Here is a 22,277-nt window from a genome sequence, read left to right as displayed (position 1 = left end):
TTTAGACGTTTGGATATAATCCAATGCAATAACTCCGGAGTTTTTCATTTTTCTGACAGACTTTAACCTTCTCTGAACGTGTCTTGATGACTTCATGTTATCCTTTAAGCTGCTCACTTTCGTGATCACAGTTTGATTGTCGCAGTTCATAAGGATACCCGGTACAGGTTTCTCAACAACCGGTAAGTCATTCAAGAGCCGACGAAGCTAATCTGCTTCGACCGTAGCTGTATCTAGTGCTGTGAGTTCTGCTTCCATTGTTTACCTTGTTAAGATGGTCTGCTTGCAAGACTTCCAAGAAACAGCGCCACCTCCATGAGTGAATACATAACCGCTCGTGGCCTTTATCTCATCAGCATCTGAGATCCAGTTTGAGTCACTATACCCTTCAAGCACCTTTGGATACCCGGTGTAGTGAATTCCATAATTTACAGTGCCTTTCAAATAACACAAAACTCTCTCTAGAGCTTTCCAATGCACATCTCCTGGTTTTGAAACAAACCGACTCAGTTTGCTAACAGCAAAAGAGATGTCAGATCTTGTAGCACTGGCTAAGTACATAAGCGAGCCAATAATCTGAGAATACTTCAAATGGTCTCTAGCAATTCTTCGATTCTTTCGAAGCAACACACTAGCATCATATGGTGTTGGAGAGGGCTTGCAGTCACTATAGCCAAAGCGACTCAAGATCTTTTTCACATAGTGAGATTGAAGCAAATTAATCCCACCATCATCGTCTCTCAACAACTTGATGTTCAGAATGACATCAGCCACTCCTAAATCCTTCATCTCAAAACAACGAGATAGGAAATCCTTGACCTGCTTAATAACTTTCAGATTTGTTCCGAAAATCAGTATGTCATCGACATACAAGCACATGATAACTTCCTCGCCCCCACCATGGCGATAGTACACACATTTGTCGGCTTTGTTCACAACAAAGCCTGCAGCTGTTAAAGTTCTTTCAAACTTCTTATGCCACTGTTTGGGTGCTTGCTTAAGTCCGTACAAAGACTTCAGCAACTTGCACACTTTCTCTTCCTGACCATCTAGTACAAACCCATCTGGTTGTTCCATATAAATTTCCTCGTCCAACTCTCCATTTAGGAAAGCAGTCTTAACGTCCATTTGATGAACGAGAAGACCATGCGAGGCAGCTAGTGAAAGTAGAACTCGAATAGTGGTCAGTCGAGCCACAGGTGAGTAAGTATCAAAGAAGTCTTCACCTTCCTTTTGGGTATAACCCTTAGCCACGAGACGAACCTTGTACTTTTCAATAGTACCATCAAGCCTAAACTTCTTCTTGAATACCCATTTGCATCCTATAGGTTTGCACCCATAAGGACGATCAGTTATCTCCCAAGTTTCATTTGCCAAGATGGAATCCATCTCGCTACGAACCGCTTCCTTCCAGTAGTCAGCATCTTCAGATGCATAGGCCTCTGAAATAGAACTGGGAGTGTCATCTATGAGATACACAAGAAAATCATCACCAAAGGACTTTGCAGTCCTTTGTCTCTTGCTCCTGGTAGGAACTTCATTGTTCTCCTCCACAGGACTTTCGAAGTGTTCCATCAAAATGGTAGGTTCGGTAATTGTAACTGGTTCCTGATTCGATGAACTAGGCATCTCCTGATTAGATGAGGTAGCCATATCCTTCATGGGAAAGATATCTTCAAAGAAAGTCGCATCATTCGACTCCATGATCGTACCGACATGCCTGTCAGGTACCTCAGATTTAACAACCAAGAATCTATAGCCAATGCTATGAAAAGCATATCCCAGAAAAACACAATCCACAGTCTTTGGTCCAAGCTTCCGCTTCTTTGGAATTGGAACATTGACTTTCGCCAAACAACCCCATGTTCGCAGATAAGAGAGTTTTAACCTTTTCTTCTCCCATTCCTCGAATGGAGTTATCTCTTTGTTCTTTGTGGGGACTCGGTTCAGGACATGACATGCTGTCAATATCGCCTCCCCCCACCATGCCTTGGAGAGACCCGATGTGTCTAACATGGCGTTAACCAAATCAGTTAGAGTATGGTTCTTTCTTTCGGCCACCCCATTTGACTGAGGTGAATAGGGAGGCGTCTTCTCATGAATTATACCATGTTCCGCACAAAAAGCATCAAATTCATTGGAAAAATACTCTCCACCACGGTCGGACCTAAGCCTCTTGATTTTTCGATCAAGTTGGTTTTCCACTTCGGCTTTATAGATCTTGAAAAAATTCAAAGCCTCATCCTTAGACTTCAGAAGATACACACGGCAGTATCTAGTGGAGTCATCAATTAACGTCATGAAATATTTCTTTCCACCTTTTGTCAACACACCATTCATTTCACATAGATCTGAATGTATGAACTCTAGTGGTGCAAGATTTCTTATTTCCGCAGTCGTGTGAGACTTACGAGGTTGCTTAGCTTGCACTCACACTTGACACTTAAATCCCTTGACGGTGGTGAAACTAGGGATTAAGTTCAACTTCGCTAGTCGCGACATGCAACCAAAATTAACATGGCAAAGACGTGAATGCCACAGATTGGATTCACTATTGTTGCAAATATGATTAACAACTTTATTGCAAACGCCTGATAAGGATAAACGAAACAAGCCTCCTGACTCATAGCCTTTACCAACAAAGGTTCCATACTTGGATATTACAAATTTATTCGACTCAAAGACAAGCTTGTAGCCATCTCTACACAGAAGAGATCCGCTAACAAGATTTTTATTGATGGAGGGGACATAATGCACGTTCTTCAGCCGCACGATCTTCCCCGAAGTAAATTTCAGATCGACCGTGCCAACACCACGAACAGAAGCACTTGAACTGTTGCCCATCAGCACGGTTGAAGTCACTGCGGTCTGATAAGACGAAATCATGGAAATATCACCGCATACATGCATATTAGCACCCGTGTCAATCAACCAGTCAGGAGAATGACATACTGAAATAATAGTGGGAAATATACCATACCCAGCATCCTTCATGTCAGTGTCTCCAATGACAACATTAGCGGTCTTGCCGCCTTTCCCAGGATTACGTTTGTCATAGCAATTAGGGAAACTAGGAGCCCAATGATCAGGATCCCCACACACATGACAAGCACCTTTCTTCTTGCCATTCTTCTTCTTAAAGTTCGTGTGTTGCACAGCCTTGTTCTTCTCATCAAACTTTGCTTTACCATCAAACTTGCCCTTGTTCTTGAACTTGTGGGGCTGGAAGTTCTGCTTCTGTACCACATTGGCACTAGATCCTCCCTCAATGCCTCGAGCACGTGTGTCCTTTGCTCTCGCATTTTCTTCCACATCAAGAGTGCCAATGAGATCCGGGACGGAAAACTCCTGCCTCTTATGCTTCAGCAAGGTAGAAAAGTTCCTCCATGAAGGAGGAAGCTTAGTGATGATACCTCAGGCAACAAACTTGTCCGGTAGCATACAACTGAAGTGCTCAAGTTCTCTAGCAAATGACTGTATCTCATGAGCTTGCTCAACCACGGAGCGCTCTTCAGTCATCCTGTAATCATAGAATTGCTCCATGATATACAGCTCAGTGCCAGCATCTGAGACCCCAAACTTGGCCTCGAGTGCATCCCACATATCTTTTCCATTATCAATTGACGCATAAGCATCAACTATGTTCTCACCAAGAACACTCAAGAGATCAGCCTTAAACAGAGTATCCATTTTCTGAAAAGCTTGTTCCTGTTGAGCATCAAGCTCTCCTTCAGGTTTGCCAAGAGTGGCGTCATAGCAACTCATGGTTTGAAACCATAAGACTGCTCTCACGCGCCACCTCTTATAGTGGATACCCTCAAACATAGGAGGTCTCATGGAAGCAGCAAAACCACTTGGGGTAAATTGCCTATTATAAGGTTTTTGAATTGTTGGAAATATGAGCAATTTACCAAATGATTTTATTAATAGAAATACTAGATAAAGCATGACTAATATAGAAGAGATAAAACAAGTCATGCGTTCTGACAGAGAGAAGGTAAATAGCTTCTGCATATATGAACCGTAGCCTATCATATCTAAAGCAGACAGTATAGCAAGTAGTATATATGAAGTGGAACCTAACATGTGTAGGACAAGGACTAGAACAAGGAACTGTGGTAGAACCTTTAACAGGAAAGACAAGAACACGTACGGGACAACAGCAGCAGAAGCGCTGGACTTGGGGTTGGTGTCCTCGCCTGCCATGTCGTCGAGGAGGTCGTGGATGTCGGGGAAGAAGTCGTCGTGATGAAGCAACCAGTAGTCGCGCTGAGCGCTCCCCAAAAACCTTATCACCCTTCTCCCGTACAGGACTCAAAAGGTGCGGTTTCGGAGGCCTACTGTCCCGACGGGCGGTGCACGCCGCAAGCCGGGATGGGAAAGATCGTAGCAGCAGCGCAGTGCTCAGGAACTTTGTGGTGAGAGGAAGGGGATCTTATGGTGTGTCTCTCTGGAGAGGAGCGACCTCTCTTATATAGGCACGGGAGAAGGACGCGAAGAGGCTGCGACGGGAGGTGAAGCAACGAAGGGAGACGAAGCGAACAGGCAACGGCCGAAGAGGCGCGCCGTTCGAATTCAGTGTCCACTACAGAAAAACATTTCAACTCCCATGTGACCTTTCGTATACCCGTCGTGCGTGGCAAAAATTTAGACATCGGCTCATTCCCGCAACCCGCGGCGCGTCGAGGCGAGGCGAGGCGAGGCGTGGCGAGGCGGGCGGCGGAGGAGGAGCGCGCGTGGATATCCCTCTTGTTCTCATGCTCGTACAAGTGGGGGAGAGAACCTCCCTTATAAGGAGGTCCAACTCCCACTCAACTAGCAATGTGGGACTAAACTTTTGTTGCACCTCTTGCCTTGCACAAATGGGTTGTGTGGGCCTTTAGGATTTATTAGGAATTTCTGAAACTGCTATTGGGCTAGGCCCAAAATAGACAAAATTCCAGCAAGCACGCAGGCGAGCACACATGGTCGCCAGAGACAAGCCTTACTTTTTGGAGTCCTGCTGCTAGGGGTGATGTCCTATATATTGCTGGAGAAAGAATAGTAGCAACAACATCCTTTTGTCCAGAGATAATCTCATATGCGTGGTTCATAGTCAAGAAAGGTACTTGCTGCATTTTATTACATCTACAGTTTTATCTTTGTAGCTGTTTATAAATGAAACTCATTACGTATTACATGCATGACTCAGTTCTATGTATTTTACACATAGTGTCTTGGATTGCTATTTCTTACACTATGGTAACATTGTCTATCAGACCTTTCTCTTAGTTAGCTTCTTTCCAAGATAATTGTGTAGTTGATCCCAAGCTTCAAATAGGCAAAAATTTCGAAAAACAAATCAAATCCCTCTAAAATTTCAGTAAATCTTGATTTGTTTCCCACATGTAAACGCCCATTATGTATATGTGTAGGATCAAAAATATATTTTCTTAGACTTTTAGTGTAGCATACAAAATAAATCCTAATAATCATTAATTAAAGGGTACACATCTCAATGTATAGTTTTGATGGAACTTAAAATACACATTTTCTGTATTTTTTAGCCGAGCTGAAAGGAGCCATTCAGGGTTTCTGCCCAATATCATCATATATTAATGTGATTGAGCAGTAGACAGTGGAGTTGGCAAGCAAACAAAGTTTTCAATCGCATTATTAGTAAAAGGAGAAAGGTAGTATTTTATGATGAAAATACATTTAAGCGTTTTAGGGCAACCCATGTTACCAAATAAATTAGGGCCAGAGGAGATCCAAATCGCACATATACAGATGAAAAAGTTGATGAATATCATACTATTGTTGAAGCACGTGTGCGATTTCAAGTTTTAACTTAAATACATTACGTCAAGCGTGTATTACTTGGAGTATAAAGATATCTTTCAACATGCACGCACCGAACGCTTGAGCTAGACATTGCCGTCGTTGATCCATGGAGGCTAGGCAGTAGCACCATCAACTTAACAATAACCTAAAATTAGCTCCGTGAGCAATAGATCTTTAATCTGTAGTCTCGATACAAACACATCAAGGAATGCACTACCATCCATTGATGCATGGAGATCCGTTTACAATGGCAACATTGAAACCAATGATTTGTATCCATAGATTGATCTATAATTTCCTTTTTGTATTGAGGGTTGATATATAATTTCACTTTTTTCTGTTAGTGCTTGTGGCAAAATTGAAGTTTTTTATGTGTCGACTTCACATGCATTGTGTTTTGCTGCAGCACATGCATGGCAAGGACACATGGCTCATTGATGCTTAGGGGTCAAATTAGTATGTAGTGATATCATCCTCATATATATTTCTACAAGTAGTTGATACAAGCCTCAAATCGACCAAATTAGTATGTAGTGATATCATCCTCATATTTTTTTCTACAAGTAGTTGATACAAGCCTCAAATCACTAATTCCCAATAAATCTTCTCTCCTTCCAGTCCCTATAATCAGTTGCTTCAAATATCTATAGTATGTAATGACTTTGACACTGAAAAAACATAAACACGGCAAAAATAAATTATAATTATTTTGTTGAGCACATATCGAATATACAAAGAAGCAACGTTATTGAAAACAAAACAAAAATAAACGCCAAAGAGTTAGAAGAAATTATTTGAATCATATTCTGTCATTTAGAATTGAATTAATAAAAAAACGAAAAAATGGAGACACCCGACATGTGCTTGAGTTTGACTTGGATGGATGGGTGCTTCACTTTTTTCCTTTCATGAAAGATATTAATTATGCTAAAATAAATGCATAAAACTTATTGACTAGCCCATGCAAATGCACGGGTTGACGACTAGAGTTCCTAATGTTTCAAAAAAAAGGTAAATCTGAATATTCCTCATGAATGCTTATCAGGAAAATATTTTGGAATGCCATCTGATGTAGGGAACTCTGAAAACGCAAATGGTGTGTATCGTCCACTGCGAGAGTCTTAAGCGTCTGCCTGCGCGCGCTTGCAGCGGGCCGGCCCATTAATCACAAGTCAGCCGGTTTTCTTTTCAGCTCTTCTGTTTCTGTTTTTTTTAATTCTTTCAAAATTCAAAAAAGGTCACATATTCATAAAATCATGTGAAATTTCTATGATTGAGTTTTCAAATCTTTTTCATGTTTTACATAAAATTTATGAAATTTCAAATTTTGTTAACAGTTTCGAAAAAGGTATGTGTTTTAAAAAATGTTCGCAATTTCAAGAGAATTTCACAAAAATAATAAATTGTTTGTTTCCTAATTCAAAAACCTTTTACAAATTGGTGATTTTTTTTGCAAATTGCTAACACGTTTCTAATTCGTGATCATTTTTCGAATGCATAACATTTTTCGAGTTTGTGAACATATTTTATTTCTCCGTGAACATTTTATAAATTTGCGAACCTGTTTCTGAATTTGTTAACATTCTCCGAATTTCATGAACATTTTCTAAATTTCTGAACATATTTTGAATTCGTTAACATTTTTTTACGCACGAACATCTTTAAATTTGTGAAATTTTTTTGAACTAACATAATTGATCGAATTTGGTTCAAACTTATGAAGTTATGGAACCCATGATAGTCACGCTCAAGCGGATGTCTATCATATGGATCAATGCCCTAGTCCAAAGAAGTTGATTGATGGATGCGGTTTGAATGACCGCCCCGATCCACGTGTCCACCTCGGTTTTGCATAACTGCCCTGATGTTCACCTCCTCGAGGTGGTGTGGCGCCCCTTTGATTGAATCCACCCCGCATGTGAATGGGGATAACCGAACACCATCAAGCGTTCCTGAAAAGGGGACAAATAAAATTATGACTATTGTTAAGGGTGCTTGAGACAAAAGGCGCTACAAATTTGATAGTTGCCAAATACATGTTGATGCTATACATCCATATTCATGAGTTTAACCATGGTCACTGAAAGCATTCTATGTTTGTCATCAGGGCTTCGCGCGTGATTCAGTGGCCAGCCACACCCTAATTGCAAGAAGCTAATCACAACTACCGGTGTGCCACCGATTCATATGGAGTTGACCATGTCAATCAGCCTCGTTAAAAAGAGCATCAGTCACATGCCTAGCGTTCTTCGGTGAACAACATGAGACCTCCATTATTGATCATTTTATTCAGCCTGATCGGCCAATCTTATTAGTCTAGGCCCCTCTCAATGTAAGGTCGGCGGATTTTGATCACTCAGGAAAAAATTGTTGATCAACTTGTAATGATCACGTTTCTTCCTTGGTGGCCGAAGTTAAGGCCCAAGCATTTCAAAGGAGGGATATCGCCCTCAAACTGAGTTGGCCAATTTTGTGCTCATTCTCTCCCCTTTGGATGTCTACTTTAACATAATCCATATTTCGCTAGACTCCATGCGCGGATCTGTGAAACCATTTGATCTATTGCTTTACACCATCGTAGCAGTACGATCGCAGTAGGGCTGATAAATTATTTAAGGAGTTGTATGTACATACGCTGCAACTTAAATCTTTGGGGTAGTGAAGTATGCCAGTGCACTATATACGAATCTGTGAAACCCTTCGATTCTATTGGTTGGCACCGTCATAGTTTTATGGTTGCAGTTGAGTTGATAAATTCCCTTCAAGGAGGGACATGGACATTCATCTCAAAACGAAGGAAGATCAAAGACAACTTTATTGGTTGGCACCGCAAAGTGGTTGCAATGAAGTGACCACGTATGCCACCTGCTCTTCCGTGCGCGCCCTTGCGACAGTCGTCGTCTGCCTGTGAGGCTACGATGACGATCACGCTTTGATTCCTTGTAGGAGAGGCCCCCTTACCTCGTGTTGCTCACACCCTTCACAAACCCGGATCGGGGAAGATGGCATGGTCACTTGGAGGGTGGGATGAAGTTGGCTAGGTACAACAACCATACTTTCCTAGGGTTAAGCTAGTAGCGTCCCCTGGGCCATGCCCGAGTTGAGGGATGAATGAGGAGGCCAATGGTGGCGATTTTTCCAGGAGAGATGAGAACGGGAGCGAGGCGGTTGTTGTTTGGGAGATGGGGGCGCGGGAGGGGGGGGGCGTGGATTGTGGTCGTTGCCTCCTTTTCCAGATAATCATTTTTCTAGTATTTATTATCATGCGAAAGGTGGAACGGAGGAGTGGTGGAACCATTACAACGACGTGCCATCACAACCGCATACTCCCCTTTAGGCCTTGTTCGTTTAATCCCACCCCCGCCGGGATGGGAGGGGTCTTGGCCCGAACCCCGTGATTTTTACCCTCGCCGGGGCTGATCCTCGCGTAGCTTACATGTGTGTTCGGTTAAACATGATCGGGTTTATATCCCATCCAATCCCACCCCAAACCGCAGGGATTTCATTGGGTTTTGACCCACGTCTCCCGCTGCGTGGAAGAAAACCTCGTCTCGTCTTCTTGAAAGAAAAAGTAGGAGAGGGTGAGAGCGGCGGGGGCGGCGGTGCCGACGCCGGCAGGGAAGGACTGGGCGACGGCTAGGGGCCGGAGCGGACGATCTCTCATTTCCACTGAAGGTCGGCTGTTGCGTCATCCTTCTACCTCCCCCCGCTCCCCCACACCCCCACCCCCAAGTTAGCAGTAGATCTCCTAGTGCGAGCTCGGTGAGCACGGCAGGCAACTTCGGTGTCCCTCCCCAAGGTTTCACACCGGCAAGATCTTCTCCCCTTTTGATTTATAGGGATTCACATCACCTTTTCCGCTGGTGATTGAGGGGATTAACCGAACAGCAATGAAGGAAAGGGTTGAGAGGAAATTCTGGGGATTAATCACGGCAGGGTTTGGGTGACAGGGTGGGGGTCACCCAATCCCTAGGTGGATCAAATCCACTAGAGGATTAAATCTTTTGCAAACCGAACAAAGCCTTAATGGCAAGTGATTAATACTGTAGAGATGAACAGTGCTTAGTTTTGAATTGGAATCCATCCGAAGACGTTCATTTCCACTTGCGAGCCCTGGGACAATCTAGGCCGTTGTTATCCTGAACCTTGCTTCTTATTCAGTTCGTCGACGCTGCTTCAGTTATCCTGAACCTATTGCGAGTCCACGACGAACAAGCAAGGATCGCGGTTCTCACAAATTAAGCCAACCCATCAGTCGAGATCACGAACAAAACCGCAGAGATCGAGCTAGGAAATATCAAAACGAAACTCGACGGAGACGGAGACGGAGACGGCAAGGGGAAGAGGGGTCCGGTTTTGGGAGCTGGGCGATCTCCCACGCCGTGGAGGTGGGTGAGGCTCGGGGCGCCACGCGCGCCTCCGCCGTGTGGGGAGGCTTGCCTCGGCTAAGCGCGTCGCCGTCGCGGGGAGGTAGATGAGGAAGAGTGGAAACGGGGCTGCCTCGCCGGATGCCCGCGACCTGTTCGACGGAATGCGGCCGCGCGGCGACGTAAGGAAAGAGTCCAAAGCCGGTAAGGATCGCCATTACACCCATCTTTGCTCCGTTTCGTTCGACCGCCATTGATGCTACCATGTCCCTCTTCTTTCTCTGTTGTCCGGGGATGAAGGAACTCGCGACTACCTACAGTTAGAAATCAAAAGCGCAGGCAAACATATGGCGCATTTCATGGCTGCTTTAGTGGCGCCACATCATAAGAGGTTTTGGAATGCGTGTGTTTTGCCATCCTCGTTGAACGGCAGTATAGCAGGGTAAAGTAAAACCATTCACGCATCGGATCTCATAAGTCGCACAGATGAAACCCCTGCCTTTTGTAGCTAAACTAGTGAGAGATTCACTGCCATGAATAAATTATCGACAAAAGTATATATATGTATGTATGTCCTCTGAGAAGAAACAGCTAAATGTGAACCCTAGTTTCTCCCTTAAATATGCTGTGAGGACCTTGTAGTTAGCCGAATAATGAAGCTGTCTGGTACTACCTGATAATCACATTTCAAGTCATGCTTGCCTCGCAGACACAGCTCATTTGGCTCCCCGTGTGATGAATTTGGTTCCATCATGAAGGCAACCTGATTACCGCAACAGCGTGTTAGTCCATCAACTCATAGGAAGAACATCATTAGCTGAAAGTATGGCCTTTAATGCATAAGAAGAGACAGACAGACAGGGTTTACCTATTCCATTTTAGCGAAGAATGCCATGTCACTGTACTGCTTCTGAAGTGCCGGATTCATGCATGCCAACAGCGATGGTTTCTTTTTCTTGGCTGGAAACAGGAACGACCGGAGCGGCACTCGTGACTTAGAGGGTGCATTCCTCCAAGGACTGCTGCCTTTCGACCCAGATAAGCTGGTGCTCTTCAGTATCTTTGCCAGGATCTTTTCGATTTCTTCTTGTAGCCCTCTTATATAATCTAAGCCAGCCTGCAGTTCATCCGCAACCTTGTCGTTCTCCTGCTTCATGCTCAAGATCTCCCCTTGGAATTTGGCAGCATGGTATGAGGTGAACTGAATCCCTTCCACAGTCTCTGCATCCATCTCCATTGCGGCCTGGATTTCCTCTTGTATACCGCAGAGGGAAGCAAACCTGTACTGGAGCTCCCCTTTGAACATTGCATTCTGTTCCAGCCATACTTGCATTTCAATCTTAAGTTCCCTTAGGCGCTTCTCTATGGTTTCGGGTTGAGCTTCTGCAAGAGGATCACCTGTGCCACCGCTGTTTTCCTTGAGCTTGTCCGCGTTTGTTCGCTTGCCAATCTCTGATTGTAGCTGATCATGCTTGGTCTGCAATTCTAGTATCTTTTCGAATGATGTGCTGAACTTCATCCAGAACTCTAGGTTCTCTTCCAAAAGTCCATCGATGTCTCTTCTGAACTTGTCCTCAAGAGGTGAGGCGTTCTGTATGTCAAGAATATTAGTTAATCTGATGTCACCCATACCGATTCTTTCTGGCTCGAAAACAGCATCATGTGATGCGTCATCTTTGTTCTTGGGGCTAGAATTCTTCATGATTATCCTCGAACTCGAAGAAGCACCTTGTCTCCTTTGATGACCAGGCAAAAAGCTTGGGATCCTTCGGTGCCCCCTGAAAGACCCACTCTTGATACTCAAGGACGTGTATGTATTCATTTGATGGCCATTCTGCTGTGCATCTTTGACAGTAGAAGTGTTCAGGAGTTCACGTAGTGACCGAATCTCCTTATCCTTCAATTCATTGGCAGAGCGTAGTTCGCTCATCATGGCTTTCATCTCATCCAAACATTCCTGATTCTTTAACTCCACTTCTGTAAGCCTTCTCTTTGCATTTTTGTAATTTCGGAGGATAGAAGTGTACTCGGTCAGTAGTACCTTTTCCTTGTCTTGGAGTCCACTCATAAGCAATTTCTGCAGATTAGCCATGTTCCCATCTTGATCTCTAACAACATCAGCTTTTTCACTGCCAGGAATTGAATTTTCAGTGGCATGTGCGTCTTCTGACTCTTCTGCTTTCTTCATCTCTTCTGAGTGGCCTTTGGAAATGCTATAATCCACTGTTGATGAATCTTGCTTGTCGTCCTCTGACTTCACATGATGATCTCCTGGGACTTCAGATGAAATGTGATGCAATCGATCTAATGATCCCTGCTCATGGGAATGAACAACATAGGATTGCATGCTGCTGCCATTGTTACCAACAGTTTCATGAACATATTTCACTTCTTTATTGTTATGTTCACCAAATGCACAATTGTCTGCATTTTCTGCCTTCTCCTTATTTACTGTTGCAGCTGCAAAGCTAGATTTTCTTTCAAGCCCAAAATACCACAAATCCTCTGAATCACCTGCACTGTCATGCTTTTCTGCCATAATTTCATGGTAACTGTTAGATGGCTGCGTGTTGTCATTGTTGTTTGCTAGCTCCGAGTTACTGGGACAATCAGTGAATCCATATATTTCAGGCTTCCTTGTAGCTTTACCCATCCGAGGATCTTCTTCTGATTCTTTTTTCTTGCACTCGGTTAATAGTACCATTTCCTTGTCTTGGAGTTCACTCATAAGCAACTGCTGCATATTAGCCATGTTGTTCTCTTGATCTCCAACACCAACAGTTTTTCCATTGCCAGGAGTGAAATTTTCAGTGAAATGCGAGTCTTCTAACCGTTCTTCTATGTTCATATCTTGTTCTGAGTGGCCTCCAAAAGTGCTATGAACCACTGTCAATGAATCTTGCTTGCCATCCACTAGTTTTAGGTCGTGATCCCATGGGACTTCAGGTGAACTTTGATGCAATCGATCTACTGAACCTTGCTCATGGGAATGTACAACATATGGTTGCATGTTCCTGCCAATGGCTCCATGATTATATTTCACTTCTGTATTGTTATGTTCACCAGATGTACTGTTATCTGCATTTTCTGCTGTTCCATTATCTACTGATGCAGCTGCAAAGCTAGATTTACCGTCAAGCTCAAACTGCCACAAATTCTCTGAATCAACACTGATGATAGCTATCTCTGACTTACCAGACCAATCCAGGAATCCATCTATGTCAAGCTTTTGTGTATCGTTATCCATCTGATTATCTTCCTCTGGTTTTATTTTCTCACACTCACCAGATGGTTCGGTGTCAGCGGGTGGTGTTGCTTCATCAGTCATTGTGGGCGCATAATCAGCTTGGTGCTCAGTGAGAGGTGACTGCAACATATCGGTAGTATCATTGTCTGCATTTTCAGCTGTTTCCTTATTCACTGATGCAACTGCAAAGCTAGCATTTCTTTCAAACCCACAATCCCATAGATCCTCCAAATCATCTGTGCTGTCATGCCTTTCTGCCTTAATGTCATTGTAACAGTTAGACTGGTGAGAGTTATCACTGACTGTAGCTAGCTCCAACTTACTGGAACAATCAGGGAGTCCATATATGTCAGGCTTTCTTGTAGCTTTACCCATCTGAGGATCTTCTTCTGGTTTTATTTTCTCACACTCGCCAGATGGTTCGGTGTCAGGGGCTGGTGTTGCTTCATCAGTCAGTGTCGGCACACAACCAGCTTGGTGCTCAGTAAGAGGTGACTGCAACATATCTGTAATAACATCTTCTGCTGTTTCCTTATTTACCGATGCAACTGCAAAGCTCGACTTTCTTTCAAGCCCGCAATCCCACAAATCCTCCAAATCATCTACACAGTATTGCCTTTCTTCCTTGATGTCATGGTGACAGTTATCACTGACCGTAGCTGGCTCCAACTTACCAGAACTATCAGGGACCCCATCTATGTCAGGCTTTGTTGTAGCTTTATCCATCTGAGGATCTTCTTCAGGTTCTGTTTTCTCGCACTTGCCAGATGATGCAGTGCCAGCGGATGGTGTCGCTTCATGAGTCAGCCTGGGAGCAGAACCACCTTGGTGCTCAACAGGAGGTGACTGCAACAAGTCTGTAATACAACAGAAACTACTTGCAGTTTCAGCGAAATTTGAATAGACTATGTTTTCTTCTGCATGGAAGGAGCTCTCAAGGTACTGCACTCTCATCAGCTCATCTTCTGCCTTCTCTAGCTTGTCATTCAGTTCACCTGAGCCACTGGTTACTGCTGCCTTCTGTCCCTCCAGTTCCTGCAGTGACATCTCCAGCTCTGTGTTTTCCAGACACAACCTATCTATCTTAGCAGTCTGTGATGAAACCATGAGTTCCAAGTCCACAACTTTATTGACTATGTCATCAATTTTCTCTGCAATCTCTGCCACGGAAATATCAGTGTCTTTCTGAAAGTATTCCTTGATCTTATCTACTATTGCTTCCATTCCAATTTTCTCCTGCTTCATATAGTACGCATCATCCATCTTAACGCTGGCATCATTTCTCACATTCTCGTGAAGAGAATTTCCTGAATCTGAAAGGAATTTACCATGCTCTTTCATGATATTCTTCAGTTTCTCTCTGGAAACACTGGCCCTTTCCAGCTCAACCATTGCTTGGCTGAACGATAACTTCTGCTGTTCCCGCAATCTGGCAATGGCTTCTTCACAAGATTTAAGGGCAGTCGCTGTCATCAAAGCTCTGGCCTCATCATCTTCGATCACCGCGCTTTCGTTGAACTCCTCCTGGAAGTAGCAGACTTCTTCATGCATGTCGTTGATTTGCTTTTCAAGATCCCAGTACTTTGCTATTCCACTCTCGTAAGAGCTCTTGATGAACTCTTTCTCAGTCTGCAGCACCAATATCTCTTTCTGCATCCTGCTGACCTCCTTCTGCGCATTCTCCTTGTTGTCCGGAGCTGCGCAATTCTTTCCTCCATCTTTCTGTCCTGGTTTCCTTCCTTTCTTCTTATTCATCAACCCCTCGACCGTCGACTTGTGGATTTTACGAGGATCAACCGTCGTGAACGCCTTCGGGAGACTGTCATCGTCCTCTTCTAGCATAGAATACTGAACCTGGTCAGGGAAGGCAGTTGCAACCGTGTGGTTTGCTTTGTGTAGCTCTCCTGACATGTGGTCATAGCGTTCTGCAAGGGCTCTGTATGCCCGGTACGCTTCTTCCACGGAGCTGATCACCTCTGGTCGCCTCTTGTAATACATTTCTGCCCTCTTTGCGAAAGAATCTGCTTCCTCTCCGAGGAGTAAGAGGATGCACTTGACCCTGTCTTCCATATCTGCACATCAAAGGCAATCTCTCAATGTTCGACCCAATAAATGCAGCAAGTACAAACGGTTATGGAATTACATGGCACCGCACTTCAGTCCTATTTCATAACACGTGCTGGTAAAAAGATTTGATCAAAGTCAGTATCCAAGTCCATGCGCAGAATTGCTGAAATTTAATGTATAGATAATTTTTCGGAGAGGATTTAATTGCATATATGCTAAATAGCAGCAGTATTTCTCTCTCTACGTGACCAAACGTCATCACATACCAAGATATATTTCTGCTGACCTGAGCCATACATCAGTTTCATGATGAAGTAAGTAGTCTATATATCGTTGCATAATCAATGGGTTTCTTGGCCATAATGGTGTTACAAACATTTTTTGCTGCAAGTGGATTCCATGACAGTGATGAAGCAACTGACCGTATGCCAAATGCCACTTTATATGACAACTATTGCAGGAAAGTTTTGACCAGGATGTGTGAAGCAAGTAATGAAGTCCAGGCGGTATGCCTTTGGCGTGATGAAGGAGGCAGGGACGAACCTTGGAGATTGCTGTCGAGCCATTTGGACTGCCTGGTGCGGATGTGGCTCGCCCACCACCACGAGTAGGCGTTGCTCGCCGCGCGCTGCAGCATCCTCCGCGGCGCTTGTTCAGCTGCCGGTTAGCCAGCCCCTCCTCCTCCAAGATCGCTTCCCTGTTTCACCTCCTCTTCCTGTGGACAGACACAGGCCTGATCAGTGTGCAAGCATGAATATAATGGGACCCTGCTGATGATCATCACTGCTGTTGCAGGCAGGACAAGATCAAAGTGCAGGACTCAACTGAAAGGCCAACAATGTGCACACATTGGCTACATTTGCTGTGGGCTGTATGCCATTTTCGGAAGAAGGCGGCGTGGCGCGGCAATGGCGGAGAGGGGGAAGAAGAACAGAGACGGAGAGCAGGAATGCGATGCTAGCAATCTTCCTGCAGAGATGCCATTGTGCTTGATTGGAATTTGAGCGGAAGCGAGCAGTAGGTGGTAGTGGAAGAGAAGTGGTGGTGATGGCATGGTGCAGGGCTCGGGGAGGTCTAGTCTCTGAGATGTGGGCCCCGGCCTCCCGGGAGTGTGTGCTGTCCTGGGTCGCGGCCTGTGCTGCTGCTCGTGCTCGGCACGTCGGCGGGCATGTGCACGACGTTGGGCCAGAAGTAGCTCTGAGATGGGCCGTGGGCTCAACCTGTGCCTTTGCCTTTTTTTTTGTGTGCCTGTCTTTTCCTTTTTCCTTTTCTTTTGCAGAATTGGTGTCAGTAGCAAGTTAAAGCTGATGGAAACAGATAAGGTGTTGTTTTATTCTTATAAGAAATTTCTTATAGACAGCTGCTTCCTCACCTGCCTATGTTTGATATTTTATTATCTGCAATGGCCAAATTTATTTACATTCCAGACATGCCACAAAACAGAGTGTATTCACACACACACACACACCAGCCCACTAGGCAGTCCGAAGAACACATTATTATTATTATTACTATTATTATTATTATTATTATTAAAACTCCATAATTCTGAAAGAAAAACAATAATAGAAACACTGGGAAGCAAATGAATGCTGCTCTCATATCATTTGATACTTTACACCCAGCCAGGATGCAATTATGCAACAGTTAAAGGCCACATGGGTGCATGTGACAAAACCCACCAACCCAGCCCCATCATCAAATCACAGCTATTTTAGCTGTACCACCTCCAATATAAATATAAATACATCATTGTCATTTCTTTTCCACGCACCTGATTCGGTCGATGCCACCTTCCCAAGCAACCAAGATTAGGAGGGTCCAACCACACCCAAAAAGCAAGTAAATAAAAAGGTGCAAAAAATAAAGCCAAATCAGATCAACCCATCTCAACCGTTGAAAAAACAAACCATGGATGGGATGGCCAACATCTCAACAGACATGGTTAGAATGCCAGCAGCAGGCATGTGAATAGTATGCTTTATGCCAACAGACATGATTAGAATAGCTAACAACAGATCATGCCAACAAGCATGATGTGGTTAGTTATAGTATTAGGGTTTATCACCCACTGGTAACATCACATCAGATCACATCACATTATAGTAGAGGTGCATCACATGATATGAGTGACATCAGCTTGCCATAAGGAGCTACACAGTTTTTAATCAGGAGGATTAGTAGGGGCTCTCCATCTGGTTACAAGCAAACGGCCACAAATCGTGTAGATAATAATAGCCACAGCCATAGGGCAAAGAACAGGAGGTCGAGCTTATAGAAAAAAAAAGAAAGAGAAAAATGGAAACACCCACAAAGCTACTGCAATCACCGCAAAAGTACAGGCGTCGACAGTATAAAATTACACGTGGAAATTAAGCACACTACCTTGCTGTCATCAAACAAGAAGAAGAAGAAAAGAAAGATCAGAGTAATAATAAACACCAATAATAGTACATGTGTTTTTCTTCTGTTCACCTGCTACTACTTGCTGTTCTTCTTTTTCAGTAGGTTACCAAACTTCTTCAGCAGGGGCTTGTTCTTCTTCTGCGGTTTCGTTGTTGTTGTCGGGGACATTGCGACTTTGCTGGTCACCTCTGCTGATGCTGCTGTTCCGTTTGCGTGTTCGGTGCTGCTGTCCTCCTTGGAGGACAGGTCGTCTTTCGACGATTCGGTTTCTTGTTTCACATCTGCCTGCAGCTGCTTCTCGACAACTTTGTCGCTCTCGTGTATCGTGGTGAAATCACCTTTTGCTTCCTGCTGTTCGACCTTGCTGTCGTGTTTCTCTTCCTCTTGGTTCATGTCGCCGTTGGAGTTCCCATTGGCGACGATGAGTTCCATGCTCGGTTTTTTGTCACTCTCTCCTTCCGTATCTTCAGTTTCTGCAGCTGTCTCGGCAACTTCACGCGCTGAACTGTGTACCTCATCCACAACCACTAGCTTCTCTTCCTCCTCAGGATGCTTCTTTTCCATGGCTTCAGCAAGCAAAGCAGACAATTCCTCTATCTTCTTCATGGCGTCGGCCTCTCGCAACCTGAATTCATCGTTCTCCTGGGTTAAGCTCTGCAATGCGTTCTCTTTATCAAGCAACCTATCCTTCAGTTGCAAACTCTCAGACATTGCCTCCTGCGCAGCCTTGTTAGCTTCAGCAACCGCTGATTCCATGTGTGCTAGCTGCTCTTGAAGGCCCTCTTTCTCAGCCTTTACCTCCTGAACAGCCTTGTTAGCTTCAGCAACTGCTGACTCCGTGTACAAGAACTTCTCTTGAAGATCATCTTTCTCAGCCTTTACCTCCTGCACAGCCTTGTTAGCTTCAGCAACCGTTGATTCCGTGTGCATTAGCTGCTCTTGAAGATCCTCCTTCTCAGCCTTTACCTCCTGCAAGGCCTTGTTAGCTTCAGCAACCGCTGATTCCGTGTGCATTAGCTGCGCTTGAAGGTCCTCTTTCTCAGCCTTTACCTCCTGCATAGCCTTGTTGGCTTCAGCGACCGCTGATTCCGAGTGCATTAGCTGCTCCTGAAGACCCTCTTTCTCGGCCTTTACATCCTGCACAGCCCTGTTAGCTTCAACAACCGCTGATTCTGTGTACAGTAGCTTCTCCTGAAGTATCTCTTTCTCCTCATTGACAGTTTGGAGTTCGTGCTCTGCATCTCGCAATGATGCTCCTACCCTGTCGGCTTCTGCTTTAAGAGCGGCAATTTCTTCCTCCGACTGCTTGTTTGATCTGACAATCTCAAGCTCCTTAGCTTCGCATTCTTCTCTATACTTGCTCACCTCAGCCTCCAATCTTCCGACGGTATTCCTTAAACAAGTGATGTCATAGTGTGCCTCCTCAATCATTACCTCATAGTTCTCTTTGGTACTATTTAGGGACATCTTGAGATCGCCAATCTGAGCGAGAGCGTGCTCATAATCATCTTCTTTCTTCAGAAATCTCTCGTGTGCTTCCTCTGCTTTGCCAGATGCCTCACTCAACGCAGCAGTGAGATCCTCAACTGACTTTCTTTCTTTCTCCTCTCTGTCCCTAGCATCATTCAACTCATTAATGAGCTTGATTTTCTCCTCTGTCAGGCTTACAATATTTGCATTAGCAGTCTTCTCATTGTTTAAAGCCTCCGAGGCCACTTCTTCGGCAGCCTCAAGCTTGTTTTTCAGAACATCTATTGTTGTCTGCAGCCCAAACAACTCCTGCTGAGAGGCGTCCAGGTTCTCGCTGGATTCGTTGATTTCTGTTGAAAGCCTTGCCACCTCAATTTCCAGTGCTGTTGTCTTTCCTTTCAGCACTTCCATTTCAGATTCTCTGTCCTGTAAAATAGACAGGGTCTTGTCCAATTCTTCTTCTGTGGAGATAAGGGTATCGCTTTTGGCCTTCTCGGAGAGAGTAGCCTCCTCCAGTTCCATTTCAAGTGATCCAGCCTTGTTCTTCCATTCCTCAAACTGCTGATGGACTTCTGACTGGGCCTTCTTTGCATCAGCCAACTGTGTTTTAAGCTCCTCGGTCAGTTTCTCCATGTCGGCCAACCTCTCCTCAAGAACTCTTGCCTCCTCTAGTTTGCCTTTGAGAACTGAAATCTCAGATTCCAGATTCTTCACAAACTCCTCCCTTTCACGGTTTTTACTCTCCTCAACCGCCGCACTGGAATCAAGCAATCCTTTCAAGCGGGTGACTTCGCCGGAGAGGATCTCCACCTTGTCCGCATTGACCTCGGCGATCTTCATGGCATCGTCTGCGTGGCCAAGCGCGGCCTTCTTGGCCTCGTTGGCCATCGAGAGCTCGCGCCTGAACCTCTCGAGCTCCTCCGTGGTGGTGACCAGCGTCTCCAAATCCGCGGCGTGCTGGCTGCGCACACTCTCCACCTCCCTCTGCCACTCCTCATCCCTCTTCTGAGACTCGTCGATGCCGGCCTGCTCGAGCTCGTCGGCGCGGAACTTCTCGATCTCGGTGGCCTCCTCGGCCCACCTCTTGGCCATGAGCGCGTCCTGGAGCTTCTCGTGTATCTCATCGGCCACCCTCTTGGCCTCGTTGAGCTCGCCGACGAGGCGGTCCTTCTCGCCGACGACGAAGGAGAGCTGGTCCTTGGCCTTCTTGAGGTCCTCGTGCGCGGACTCGAGCCGCGACTGCAGCTCGATCTCCCTCCGCAGCTGCTTCTGCTGCAGCCGTCGCAGAGAATTCGCAAGTCAATTTCCGGCAAAGGCACGTCATTTTCACCCTGCCGACAGCGTAAAATTTGTGGTGAAGTGAGACTCACGTCGGGGGGAGGCGTGCCGATCTTGGGCACCCGGCGCTCGGCGACGGGCTTGGCGTCGGCGGATCTCGGGGAGCGGTCGAAGGAGAGGCGCGGCCGCGCCGCCGCGGCGGCCGGCGGCGAGTTGGGCTCGGACCTGAAGGGCCCGCCGGGGTTGCCGCGCGAGCCCCGGGGCGTGGACGGCGTGCCCCCGCCGGTGCCGGTGCCGGCGGTTGTGCCCCTCCTGGTGCCGCCCGGGGTGGAGGGGCGGTAGCCGGAGGAGGGCGTGGAGGGGCGGTGGCCGGAGGAGGGCGTGCTGGGCCTGGTCCTGCTGCCGACGGGCGACTCATTCGGCCCAGATCTGCAAACAAGAGCGCACCGCCATCGATTAGAGCTTCCAACCTCTTCCACATCCACCAGCACGAATTGCAAAATGCAGGAGCGAATCCGAGCGCATAAATAAACCACAAGCAAAATCAGCCATGGCTCTGGGAGCGCCATTGGAAGAGGAAAACTGGAGGAAAAAATCGAAACTGCCAGACGGACAGGCGGAATTAAGTGGATCAAGAAGCAGTTCCGGGTGACGGCAGAGGCAGGCGACGGGAACTGTCGGTTCCGAGACGCTCGCCCTCGCCCGAGTCGCCGCCGCGGAACGGCGGGGAGCAACGCGGAGGGGGGGTGGAGCGGCGGCGAGATCCGCCGCCGCCGCCCGCGCGGGGATGGATAGAGAAGAGGATAGCACCAACCAACCAACCCAACCGAAAAACCAACCAAGAAGCGCAGCCAGACAGAAATGGCAGAAGAGGAGGGGAGACGAGGAGGGGAGGACGCACCTTGATCTGGAGGAGGGCAGCATTGTGCGCGCGCGCGGGCGGGCGGGGGAGCAGCGAAGCGGCAGAGCGGGGAGGGGGGAGGTGAAGAAGAAGGAGGGGGGAGTGGAGGAAGGAAGCGACGGGGGTGAAGGGGAAGTGGAAGTGGGGGCGTCGGCCACACCCACTGCGCCTGCGCCTGCGAGCGGGGGAGCGACGGGCGAAAAGGCTGCAAAGGCCAAAGGCAAAGCGCACACCCCAAAGGCAAAGAATGGGGAAAAAGAGCAGATGCTACTACACTACATCTGCAAAGAAATATTACTACTGGTGACGCTATTGTTGGTGGCCGGTTGGTGCGCGCTAATCAGCGTCCCTGCGGGCGAGGGAGGTCACACTGCTAACGCTGCCAACGCGCTCGGCACGGGGGCGGACGGGGACGCTGGGGCAGCACCGCGCTTCTTTCTCGCCTCGCGCTCACCTACCGATGGCGACGCCGGCACCACCGCGGGCTTGCGATGGATGGATGGGTGATTGGTTGGGGGGAGGTAGAAAGTGTGGCGTATCGGCAGGAGTGGAGCGCCGCTCGCTCGCCTTCCTTCCGGTAGAGGAGGATGCCGCTTTTCCTTCCGTGTATGGATGGATGGATGTATGTGCGTGCGCGTCGTGACCATGACGCCGACCGACCGCCCGACGTAGTACTTTCTCTACGTACTGCTTTTGTCGCCGTTGCAACAGCGGCGAC

At 46.4% G+C, this 22,277-nt stretch overlaps 2 protein-coding genes and 1 long non-coding RNA gene across 3 annotated transcripts; 1 reads left to right on the top strand and 2 right to left on the bottom strand.

The window, feature by feature from the left end:
• The first annotated feature begins 9,974 nt into the window (after positions 1-9,974).
• On the top strand, positions 9,975-16,863 carry LOC147989810 (uncharacterized). The gene is made up of 3 exons (XR_015617949.1): positions 9,975-10,394; positions 15,965-16,167; positions 16,300-16,863. It is a non-coding gene; the product is annotated as an uncharacterized LOC147989810 (long non-coding RNA).
• LOC147989811 (protein NETWORKED 2A-like) lies at positions 10,539-16,464 on the bottom strand. Its single transcript, XM_087545940.1, has 4 exons — positions 16,330-16,464; positions 16,048-16,219; positions 11,059-15,509; positions 10,539-10,953 (listed from the first exon to the last, which is right to left on the bottom strand). Exons 2-3 carry the CDS (start codon positions 16,139-16,141, stop codon positions 11,059-11,061), a joined length of 4,545 nt encoding a protein of 1,514 aa, XP_087402066.1. The 5' UTR covers positions 16,142-16,219; positions 16,330-16,464; the 3' UTR covers positions 10,539-10,953.
• Positions 16,864-17,700: 837 nt separating the features above from the next.
• LOC147989809 (WEB family protein At4g27595, chloroplastic-like) lies at positions 17,701-22,023 on the bottom strand. The gene is made up of 3 exons (XM_087545947.1): positions 21,560-22,023; positions 20,751-21,087; positions 17,701-20,652 (listed from the first exon to the last, which is right to left on the bottom strand). The coding sequence occupies exons 1-3, from the start codon at positions 21,580-21,582 to the stop codon at positions 17,986-17,988; spliced, it is 3,027 nt and encodes a 1,008-aa protein (XP_087402073.1). The 5' UTR covers positions 21,583-22,023; the 3' UTR covers positions 17,701-17,985.
• Between the last annotated feature and the right edge of the window lie 254 nt (positions 22,024-22,277).

The sequence above is a fragment of the Triticum urartu genome, chromosome 1A, assembly GCF_056163025.1.
Source record: "Triticum urartu cultivar PI428250 chromosome 1A, HENAU_Tu73, whole genome shotgun sequence".
Classification (NCBI taxonomy): Eukaryota; Viridiplantae; Streptophyta; class Magnoliopsida; order Poales; family Poaceae; genus Triticum; species Triticum urartu.
The sequence above is the reverse complement of the archived record's forward strand: the minus strand, read 5'-3'. Positions and strand labels throughout refer to the sequence as shown.

Excerpts from the sequence above, each read along its gene's own strand:
- LOC147989811 (XM_087545940.1), bottom strand. The coding sequence starts at position 16,141 with ATGCTGCAGCGCGCGGCGAGCAACGCCTACTCGTGGTGGTGGGCGAGC. Across the intron at positions 15,510-16,047 it reads GCTCGACAGCAATCTCCAAG|ATATGGAAGACAGGGTCAAG; the intron begins GTTCGTCCCTGC and ends TTTGATGTGCAG.
- LOC147989809 (XM_087545947.1), bottom strand. The coding sequence starts at position 21,582 with ATGCTGCCCTCCTCCAGATCAAG. Across the intron at positions 21,088-21,559 it reads CTGCCCTCCTCCAGATCAAG|ATCTGGGCCGAATGAGTCGC; the intron begins GTGCGTCCTCCC and ends TCTTGTTTGCAG. Across the intron at positions 20,653-20,750 it reads TCGGCACGCCTCCCCCCGAC|CAGAAGCAGCTGCGGAGGGA; the intron begins GTGAGTCTCACT and ends CGACGGCTGCAG.